At 45.6% G+C, this 10,428-nt stretch overlaps 4 protein-coding genes across 11 annotated transcripts; 2 read left to right on the forward strand and 2 right to left on the reverse strand.

Annotated features, from left to right (window-relative positions):
- Positions 1-161: 161 nt before the first annotated feature.
- LOC118513391 (COP9 signalosome complex subunit 4) lies at positions 162-1,802 on the reverse strand. Its single transcript, XM_036059071.1, has 4 exons — positions 1,553-1,802; positions 1,238-1,493; positions 480-1,156; positions 162-404 (listed from the first exon to the last, which is right to left on the reverse strand). The coding sequence occupies exons 1-4, from the start codon at positions 1,713-1,715 to the stop codon at positions 271-273; spliced, it is 1,230 nt and encodes a 409-aa protein (XP_035914964.1). The 5' UTR covers positions 1,716-1,802; the 3' UTR covers positions 162-270.
- A 260-nt stretch (positions 1,803-2,062) lies between these two features.
- LOC118513400 (voltage-dependent anion-selective channel-like) lies at positions 2,063-6,403 on the reverse strand. 2 transcript variants are annotated; one of them, XM_036059083.1, is made up of 5 exons: positions 6,220-6,403; positions 3,768-4,087; positions 3,405-3,632; positions 3,087-3,295; positions 2,063-2,988 (listed from the first exon to the last, which is right to left on the reverse strand). In XM_036059083.1, exons 2-5 carry the CDS (start codon positions 4,085-4,087, stop codon positions 2,897-2,899), a joined length of 849 nt encoding a protein of 282 aa, XP_035914976.1. In that variant the 5' UTR covers positions 6,220-6,403; the 3' UTR covers positions 2,063-2,896. The 2 variants fall into 2 exon arrangements, with proteins under 2 accessions (XP_035914976.1, XP_035914975.1); XM_036059082.1 differs by having other exon boundaries at positions 2,142-2,988; positions 3,405-4,087; positions 6,220-6,373.
- An 84-nt stretch (positions 6,404-6,487) lies between these two features.
- Positions 6,488-8,201, forward strand: LOC118513393. The gene is made up of 3 exons (XM_036059074.1): positions 6,488-7,671; positions 7,744-7,979; positions 8,046-8,201. Exons 1-3 carry the CDS (start codon positions 6,837-6,839, stop codon positions 8,130-8,132), a joined length of 1,158 nt encoding a protein of 385 aa, XP_035914967.1. The 5' UTR covers positions 6,488-6,836; the 3' UTR covers positions 8,133-8,201.
- Positions 8,202-8,402: 201 nt separating this feature from the next.
- LOC118513402 (caspase-like) lies at positions 8,403-10,412 on the forward strand. Of its 7 annotated transcripts, XM_036059086.1 has the most exons (5): positions 8,442-8,456; positions 8,519-8,590; positions 8,696-8,813; positions 9,002-9,344; positions 9,409-10,412. In XM_036059086.1, exons 3-5 carry the CDS (start codon positions 8,811-8,813, stop codon positions 9,930-9,932), a joined length of 870 nt encoding a protein of 289 aa, XP_035914979.1. In that variant the 5' UTR covers positions 8,442-8,456; positions 8,519-8,590; positions 8,696-8,810; the 3' UTR covers positions 9,933-10,412. The 7 variants fall into 7 exon arrangements, with proteins under 7 accessions (XP_035914985.1, XP_035914983.1, XP_035914980.1 ...); XM_036059092.1 differs by having other exon boundaries at positions 8,403-8,590; positions 9,007-9,344; XM_036059085.1 differs by having other exon boundaries at positions 8,404-8,590.
- The last annotated feature ends 16 nt before the right edge of the window (positions 10,413-10,428 follow it).

Genomic DNA, 10,428 nt, shown 5'->3' on the forward strand with positions numbered 1-10,428 from the left:
AGGTGTTTACCCGTTGCTAGGATATTTTACAGCGCACCGGTTGCTTGGACCAATATCCGTATGACTTTACAGTACTCTTCGTCAGTAGCTGATAGCTCCATACCATGGAGTGAACTGTAAGATAAACATCCGAAATCTTCATCTCTTAATCAAAAACAAAATTTTCTTTATATTAATTAAAGAGAAAATATTTATTTCACGCAATTTCTCATTACATCAATATCGGTGCATTCTATCGATTCAATTAAGCGAGTGAGTATGAAAAGCAATTCAAGTGCACATTTCTTCCTCCATCACTTTGCTTATCCAGTCCGGTTCCGATGCGCCAATCTTCTCGATCAATCCGTTCAGCTGATAGCACAGTCCCTGTATCTGTTTGTCCCATTGGGGCAACACTTCGCGTGCTGGAAGAAACAAAAAAAACCAAAATCATTATGTGTGACCACCTCTGCACAGGAATGAGACATCAGCTCACTCACTTTCAAAGTGCACCACACCATCGATCTGATCGATGTACCCGTTCATGCGGCCCTCGGTAATCATTTGGCTCGCGATCCGTTCGGCTTTCGGCGGTGGAATCTCCAGCAGTGCGCCCAGCTCTTCGAACGTGATGTTGTTGTACAGCTTGCTGGCCGACAGGAGATTGTGCTCGAACACGGCCCGATCGAGAATGGACGACCCGTCGAGTGTGCTTGCCTTCTGGTGCAGCTGCAGCAGCGCTTCAAACTCCTGCAGCTCCGACCGGCGGATGATGCGATCGAGGTACATTTTCTCCAGTATGGAGTAGGCCGGCAAATGTTGGCAGCGTTCGTCCTTGAACAGGGTTGCCAGCATGCGCGACCGTTGTTGACCGGCGGACGCCAGCACGGTACAGATCAGTGCCTTCTTCAGTGCCGTCATACGCTCTCCTTCGTCAACGATCGTACGGTACGACAGCTCGTTGTATCGCTGTGCTGCCTCGATGAACTTACGCCTATAATCCAGCACACGGGCGTAGCATACCTTGTAGAGGATTTGCAGCATCTCATCCTTGGTGTCGGCCTGCAGTATCGAGGCACGGTTTATGAACGCTTCTGCCTGAACAGGATCTTCGTCCTCCAGATACAGGCGGGCTATCTTCAGGTATGTTTCCAGCTTGTAGTCTAGAGGATACGGCCTAGGAAAAAAAAAGAATCCAGCATGTATCACAGCTTTCGGGGGGCATTGAATGAATGTGTTGCGGCTGTCGTCAACCCACTTCTGGCCAGTTTCCAGCGGGATGCCACCGAGCACGTTTGCCGCTTCCTTCCAGTTCTGATTACGCTCGTAAATCTGTGCCAGATGCTGCCGGATGCAGGCCACCTGTTCCTCAAACGAAATCACTCTCGGCTGCACCTTGTCCAGTGTAAAGTGCGCGACCGACTTCGAGATGTCGTCCGGTAGCTTGGTGAGATGGGTGCTAACATCGGATAGGAGCTGGCGCGAAATGACCAAGCTGACATGCTCGTTCAAAACTACCGAGAAAAAACCGAGTCAACAGAGAAAGCAAGGACTCGCGGTATTCACAACTTACTTGCTTCGATGAAGAGCTTCAATGTGTCGACCAGGTCGTTACCGGTGTTGAGCAAACTCTGGTCCAGCAACGAACGATACTTGTCCACCTGCTCCTTGTGTATGCCAGACGAGTTGGTGAGGGCCACCAGTTGGGTGCGAAGTGCGTTCACCGATATGGCCATGCTTTGCTCTTCAATTTTGTACGAATCACCAGCTTTCGTTGCGTGCCGCTTTGGGAAGGAAACAATTTGTATTGTTTTGATTTGTTTACAGCTGTCGCATCTGTCAAAACATTCGGCATCCCTTCGGGAACGGCACGCCATTTGACAGATCTGTTTCTCAAGTGTGCTTTTTAAATTCAAAATTACCGTTACAGTCACGATAACGCGTGTAGCGCAACTAAATCGGATTAGTTTCCTCGTTCAACATTCAATTCCCTTGATTTATTAATTTATTAGACTATCATTCTTCCATGCAACTATCGTTTATTCATTCAATACATCCAAAGTCATGGGCATCGGCCATTTTCCTACAGAAAACATCCTTTCCCAGAGAAATGCATGCCGAGAGCAGGGCAAAGATTCGCAAAACATTAAAGCTGGAGAGCATACAGTTTTTAGCCAGCGCGTTTATTCCACTTCCCTCAAACGATCGGCGTCAGAATCGATGTTTATGGGCTAGGACTAACGATAATTACTTTATTCTTTTTCTTTGAGTGTCTATTTCGGCAGCTTCGTGTTAGTGATGGTACACAATTACGTCCTTAAGCTGAGCTGTGTGTTTATGGAGTGTGGTGTTTTTCGATAGCTGTAGTTGTGTTTGAGAACTGAAAGCCTTTTAGTAACTCTCCACGGAGTAGACGGTGACCACCGCATTCTTTCAGTCGATTGAAACTATTGCCAATTATACTATTTGCCGTGTACTGTCTTTTTAGATTTCGATCGCATTTGGTACATTGCAAGAGTTGAGACGATGCGCTTCACGATCAGCACCGAATGTTACCGCACAGAACCGGAAAGCGTTTCTCCGTGGAAGGGGATATCCGTACTTCTCTTGTTACCGTTTGCTGTTTGTTTATGTAGGTGTGTGCTTGGTTTACCATTGCCGGCTGGTTTTATGGGTTAGGATTTCCGCAGTTCTCAATTTATTTAAACTGTAGCATTACTAGTAATAGGTATATGTGGTAAGGATTCCCTCGATCGTTTAATATTTCTTAAAACACTTTGCAACTACACCCAATGCAATGCAATGGCCCCATCGTCGTCGTATCCGCAACACCTGGTTTTGCGCACGGGGCTAACGGGGGAGGAAAAGGGCGCAAGAACACAAAAACGGCACACACTCGAGTAGAGCACGCGCACGCTTAAGCCTCCAGCTCTAGGGCGACGCCAATCTTGTGGCCGCCAGCGTTGAAGTTCTTGCCATCAACGAGCGTGGACAATGTCAGAGTAATACCTGCGCGGGGGAGAGGAGAAACAAAAAAGGTCCGGAAAAAGACGGAAACGCATTAGATTCGTGTAAAGGACCAACATTAACGGGTTCGCTGCACTTACCATCACGCAGCTTCTGCTGGTAGCCGAGACCGATCTGGCTCTGGTTGTTGACCTTGGCACGGACGCAAGCATCCTTGTCCAAGTCGTACTTGGCGGCCATGCCGAACTTCGTGGCATTCGAGCCCGAAGCCCAGGACAGCTGAACGGCCGTCTCCAGACGATCGTTGCACCGCTGGTAGATCAGACCACCGAACTCACGGCCATCATTACTGGAAGAGCAAGAAGCGAACAACGTTATTCCGTTTGCTGTTTATGAGCCTCTCTTAAGATCTCTCCCGAAACACACACACACACACACATGCCATAGTTTATACTTACACGTTGGTGTGCAGAACAAAGTCGCCGGCGGAGTAGCCGAGAGCGAAGTTGTTGGCGGTGATTTTCGACTTCTGCGAGTCAAATGCAACCTGGTAACCGGCCAACCAGCCCTGGTAGTTAGCGACACCGGACGCATTGACCAGCGGTCCGCTCAGGTCAACGTTGAAGTCCGCATCGACGCGCACGCGGTCGTGCGAGTAGGCAGTCTTGAAACGGCCGGTTTTGCTTCTGTAGGACAAAGTGAAATCGTTAGCACCGTTACTTCTTCCGTTCCGTGGGTCTTCGCCATTGGCCGCCGATTGCTTGCGCCGGTACTTGTACGACACGGCGTAACCGAACAGTGGACGGCGCGGCAGCACGTACCCGGTATGCGGCACGAACATGCCATCGAACGAGACCTTCAGCCCCTTGACCAGCTGGTTCTCAACCGACACCTCCGACGTGAGCGTGTTGTCTGTGTTCCACTTCTCCGAGAAGTTCAGACCGTACTCCTTCACTTTGTACTTGGTCTCGAGCGAACCGAACACCTTGCCGGTGTCCTGGTTCGAGTGGCCGCTCGTGCTGAACTCCACGCCCGAGTTGGTCTTGGTCTTCACGTCCAGCTTCCACAGTCCGAAGTGGTAGCCTTTGTTGAAGACATCGCGGGCCTGTTTGCCGAGGTCGGAGTACGATGGTGGGGCCATCTGAATGAAGAAGCGGAAGAAAGACGGGCGTTAGAAATATATCCACCTAAATCCAGCAGCGTGTTGATGGGAGGGAGACAAAGGTAATGCTGCTGCATGGTTCGATTCACACCACACGTGCACGAGATGCTGCTGTAGTGTGGTGGTAGCGTGTCTGTAGATTTATATTTAGAATCCGTTTTCAATGGCTTCTCTTCCTCGCTTGCATTGCGATGACTGCTTCGATACAAAACGAAGCGCATCGTGGTGCACTGATGCCGGTCGCTGATTAGAGATCTCTCTGTGAACGGTGTTGTTATTGACATCCGATCAAGTACGTCTCGCCCCGGTTGTTTCTCCCCCAGCTGCCTACCCATCATCAAGCATCAAATCAACCTTCGCGTTGCTGGGGAGATGGATGGTTTGCTGTGACGAATATTATTGCACACCGTACAATGAACCTGGTACTTGTTTGTTTCTTCACAATCCAAGCATACTCCCTGTATAGTAAATTCTCCCACAGAGCAGAGCTTGTTATATCATCTACAAGCAGAAGCAAAAATAAATTATACAATCCCCATTCCCTCCTCCTCCACGAGAGTGAAGACTCGCCTGCTGTTCGGCTGTTGTTTACCAACCTTGCTTGCTACGCCCTGTTGCTCTAAATCGTCGTTCAATATTTGTTTTATCAATGTCGTACATCAAAATGAAGATCATTGCCGATCCTCCCCGCCTGGACTGGCATGGCATATCGTGCGCTGAGGACACACGGTAACAACAACTCGCCGGATTTGGTGACGTAACACCATGAAAAGGCGCTCAAAACGCGTGGTCCGTCCGGGTCTGTCACTAAGGCAGGCAGGCAGGCAGACAGACAGACAGGTTCACCACCGGTTTACTCTTTCTACCTTAAAGGAAGGCGCACGCTCTCCCACAGCGAAAGCCGCACGCATCGCGCGCCTCTCTCTAGCTAAAGCCGGCACTTTTTTCATATATCGTACGATGATGATGAAAATATCTTATCACACACCCTCTTCCCAACATTGCATGGGTAGTACAAACGCATCTCCCAAGGGTTGAAAAGCGTATGATAAATTAATTAACTGTCACGGCCATTCCGCATCAGCCTATCGTCTAGTCCCGTGATATCGTTGTACGTAGCGCATGGTCCACATTGGCAAACGCACAGAAAAATAGGTAATCTATTTGCGCACCGCGTATCTGGTGTGTAGACTGAGGCGTGTGTACTTGCGCTGGCCAATTTTATTCTAAACGCTTACATAAGTCTTTTTTTGGTGCTCCACACTCCGGAAAGGAGGCGTGATGTTGGAAGTGAACCCTCGTACTGGATCACATATTTTTGCACGACCGTTCCGAACGCAATGCGTGTACAGCTCACGATGGATTGGAAAATGCAACGAAATGCAAGCTTGACAATATTATTTGCAGAAAAAAGTCCTCATCTAATTGGTAGCATTTTTTTCCAGTCACGCATGGATAATCACTTACGATAACGAATTGGATAAAGAATCATAAAATGTTAGCCAGTATCGAGGGCAATCCTACGAAAACCATTCTAGTGCAATGCGAAATCGTCGCCTGCCTTGCTCACACATGTGAAATCAGCCATATTGATTTTTTGTGTGCTTTTTTCTTTAGTTCTTTTCATAGCCTACCTAAGACCCCTGAAAAGAAAACTTTCTGATGATGCCCACACAACTAGCGTCCCGTATCTTTCCGCTTCCCCCGTGGCTTACGATGTTGCAGAAAGCGTACAAGAGTAGCTACCCGAAACAATGGATTCTTATGAAATTTATCGATTGATTATGTAATCTCAAACTGCACTAAAATGCCGGCATGTGATCCTTCCCGACCAAATGCTGGATCGGGGCATCATGGTACCACACCGCACAACAAGATTCTTAAAACACTTTAGCGTCAACCAAAATCGAACACAAGTTTGTAATGTGGGTGAGGCTGACACGGCTGCTCTTCATCATTTTCGGCTACCCCCGGAAGATTATGTCGTGGCTCACGGCTGCGGCGGCGACACGGCACACGCTCTCTCTACACTTTCGACCGCCCCGAAAAAGCTGACGACGGCTTCAGGAGAACGATAACCTTAAAGGAAAGTTAACACTACCAGTACTTACTATTATGCACTGAGTGTTTTAATGCACGTTACAACACACGGGAAACACGAGAAAAATCGCCTTTTCTTGCACGGAAATTAGCGAAATGCCACGGAGAAATGGGCACGCACACGGGTCCGGGTCGAATTTTTTTCACGAGTGAGGAAAAAGCTAGCGATGGTCCCCAGGTAGTCGGAACAATAGTTCTTTCGTCGCTCTCATTGCACACTGGTCGGGTTTGATGAAGCTGCTGGTCATTATTTGATTTTTATGGCTCATTTTGAATATCGCTTAACGGCAATCGTGAGTGGACGGAAATAAAAAAAAATATAGCTTTGTAATAAATAAGCCAAGTATGAAGTGAGTCAAGTGGGACAGCTTTTATGTTCTATTTAAAAATTACAGACATTAAGTAATTAACACTGCCACTTTAAAATATTCACACCAAATGGGTGATTATTGCATATTTAAAATCCACTTCAACGCTTCAAAGGCAACAGCTAAATTAGAGCTTATGTAGTATTCAAACTTACTAATTGCCTACGGTTTTGAGTGCTTCAGAGCACATTCAGCATTAAAATGATTTTTTTCCTGTTAGTTTTCCGTGCGACAACCACCTTCAAACACTATCCCGGAAAATGGAAGCCGAAAAATATTTTAGAACGTTTTTCAATTTTTACCGACAACACCGAATCGATTTGACTGAGAAAAAGAATCCATTCAAGATAAACCCCTTGCGGCACAAACTGTTCGTCTTGATGTCAGTGCTGACTCTTCTGACGTGCTTTCTGCTGGGAGTGTACGGCAAATCGTTCGAAGAGAGCCTCATTCCTAATCGTAGCTGCATCAACCGAATGATTAATTGGTTTTGCCTTAGTTCAACGTTGACCACCGCTTTCATAGTTGCGTGGGAAAATGTGGCTACCAGCAAGGAGGATGTGAAGATATGGAACACTTTCCATGCCATCGAGACCACCATTGGCCTGTGTGCAAGAAACTCCCGCAACGTCCTGTACAAAAGTCAACGAGTGTACAAGGGGATTTTTTACACAATTATTGTGTTGTTTTGCGCGATTGGAGTAATTTTGTTGCTCGAGTATCGCGAAATGGATAGAGCACTGGTTGAATTTATCATTGTTTTTGAGCTGCTTTCTACTGTGGATATACAGCGAATGCTGCATATTTTATTGTACATACGTATTTTGACGTGCTATCTGAGCAAGATCAAGGACGACCTCAAGATTGCTGTGTTGTCGATCAATGAAGCTGCAGCGGGATCAATCCACGAACGTGAGACTCAGCACCAGTTGAAGAGATGTAGCACATGTTACTTTTTGTGCATGAAAGCATTCCACCAGATACAGGACCAATTTTCGTGGGGCCTTTTCATGGTGTGCCTTAAGTTTAGTATAATTTTGTGGAACGAAATCTATTGGACCGTGTATCGAGCCATCATGGAAACGTCTTTTGAATGTTGGTTCAACACGATTTTGGTTTTGTTGGGGGCTCGTTTTAATTATTCATAGCTTTTGTTTTTTCTTCTAGTGTTCTGTCTCAACGTGGTTCCGTACCATTTTATGTTCATGAGCTTTACCTGGTCGTGTGAAAGTTTGTACGCGGAGGTAAAATCCCTATCGCAACTGCTGTATACGATTGATCTTAACAAGGCGTCCAGTTCACACAAAATTCGAATCACACAGCTTATGCTGCTGCTAGATTATAAAGTATTTTTCTTCTACACATTCGGCGTATGCAGAGTATCGTACAAACTTGTCGTTCAGGTACACCGGTTAAATTGACGTTTGTTTGGTCCGTTAGAAAAATTAATTACATATTTCTTCTTTCAGTATGCAATATCCGGAGCTACAAAAGTATCGTTTATAGCACAAATCATGCAGGATTTCTACACCGATATGAAATTGGAAGCAGAATGACAGCAATTGGAATAAAAAAAAATCCTGATACCGTCGCTCAGTTTTTCATTGTAAAACATATTTGTATCAACTAATCAAATAGTTTTGAAAGAGTCAATCATCAAATAACATTATATTTACAAGATTTTTTAAACTCAAAAAGTGTGGTTTCATTTAAAATGTTAAACTTTTCTAAATTCGCTTATCTCGAGTATTGCGAACATCGGGAGCTGACTGTCTGTTATCCCACATTTGTCCTTTTAGGCTTTTCGCTGCCCATGGTGCACTGTTGTTCCATTCGTACCTTGACAGTTCGTATGCGTACTTGCGTGAAAGTTGTTTTGGGTAAATAAAAATCTGTCGCATGGTGAATGATGAGTCACAAATTTAATTTGCGCGAGTTTTAGGAATGTTTTACGCCGCCTAAATCACCCCAAACAAGTGTGTGCGAGTGTCCGTACGTTTGAGTTCTTTATGTGGTACGTAGATTTTGTTGTGTTAAGTTTTTTTCCGCCGAAAGTTCCAGGCACAAGATTTACTCGCTCCCGCTTTGCTACCACCAAAAATTGTTCAAAACAAATCAGTTCGGAAAAAACGCAGCGCTTTCCTGTTTGATAAAAATATCAACGAAAGGTCTTCCAGTGTTTGGCACCACTTTCGTTATTTTAATATCATTTGGATTAGTTTTATTCCGGCCCAATGGTAAGCATAGCAAAATCGTATCCAAAAAACAAAAAAACAAATGCCCTTTGCGCAAATGCAAATGCAAATGCACATGGAAAGTTCTTTGTTCTTCCACCTGCAAACGCGATCGAATGCAACGGATGCATCAGCTGATTGTGTGAGTTCTTTGACTTGATTATAATGTTTATTTTCATTCCACACTCCAGCACAGCTTCAGCGCAATGTTTAACAAAAAGCAGGACAGTAGCGATACGAGACGAATACCGCACGGTTCGCCCATCGCCAGTAGCTCGCAGATGAATGGGATAATCCGGCCAGCTTACGTCATTGAACGGTACGCCGCGTACTATCCGATGAACCATAAACGACGCGGCATGGCACTGCTGTTCTCGCACAATAAGTACAATGTACGCAATGTGCCACTACCCGTACGGGAAGGAAGCGCTGTGGATTGCAAACGCTTAAAAGAGACACTAGACTTGTTCGGGTTCGATGTGAAGGTTTACCAGGATTTTAAGCTGGAGGAAATCAAAGCTGTTGTAGAGAAAGGTAAGGCGGATTAATGTGAATGGAACTGTCTTTTAAATTTTCCCTTTAAACCCTTCTCTTGCAGTATCGACGATGGACCATAGAGACAATGACTGCATCCTGATCGCTGTGCTCACGCACGGCGAGGACGGTGATTACGTGTACGCGCACGATGTTTCGTACGAGCTCTCCACCATTTGGAGTCACTTCACCGCCGACAACTGTCCATCGTTGGCTGGTCGGCCTAAAATATTTCTCGTACAAGCCTGTCGCGGTAGCAAGCTGGACAACGGTGTAAAGATACAGAAGGATGGTATCGCCCGGTACAGCATCCCGACCCACGCAGATTTCCTTTTTGCGTACGCTACCATCCCGGGCTTTATGGCGTTTCGGAACACCACCGAAGGATCATGGTTCATTAACGAGTTGTGCAAGGAGCTGCAGGAAAACGGGCACAAGTACGATCTCGTCACACTGCTCACGTTCGTTACGCAGAAGGTGGCGTACGATCACGAGTCGGTCTCGAATCTGCCCGAGTTTAATATGCGCAAGCAGACGCCCTGTGTCGTGTCCATGCTGACACGTTTGCTGTTGTTCAACGAAGTTTAACGGGACATTTTTACAATTAAACAGTCAGTTGCGTTTTGCAGCATTATGCCCAAGGCAGTTTCTTTCTAATTTTAACCGTCTACCTCAAATGGTTTTGTCATTAGTTTGTAATCGGTTCGAGTAAGTTATATTTTTAATCAAACGTTACCATTCAAAAAACGGCACAAATTGTGTGAAGGGTTTTTTTCGGTTTTACGGTGTAATACCAAATATGTGTGCGTGTGAAACATAAGTTCGTTATACGAAACGCTACCAAACAGCACCACCGAAAAACATTCACTTTACACAGCGCAAAAACAAAACATTTCGAGCGAAAGTATTAAGATGAAAATAGAAAATCTCTAAATTATTTTTAAAACTCGTTTTGAAGACGATGAAAAAAAACGTAACCAAAATCCATAACTTATTTTTTATACATTTGACTATACTGATCCAACACTGATGAAGCAATAAAAACACGTAAAATTTTAAAACAGTAAACTATGGCTGTGTTAGT

The sequence above is a fragment of the Anopheles stephensi genome, chromosome 3 (genome assembly GCF_013141755.1).
Source record: "Anopheles stephensi strain Indian chromosome 3, UCI_ANSTEP_V1.0, whole genome shotgun sequence".
NCBI lineage: Eukaryota > Metazoa > Arthropoda > Insecta > Diptera > Culicidae > Anopheles > Anopheles stephensi.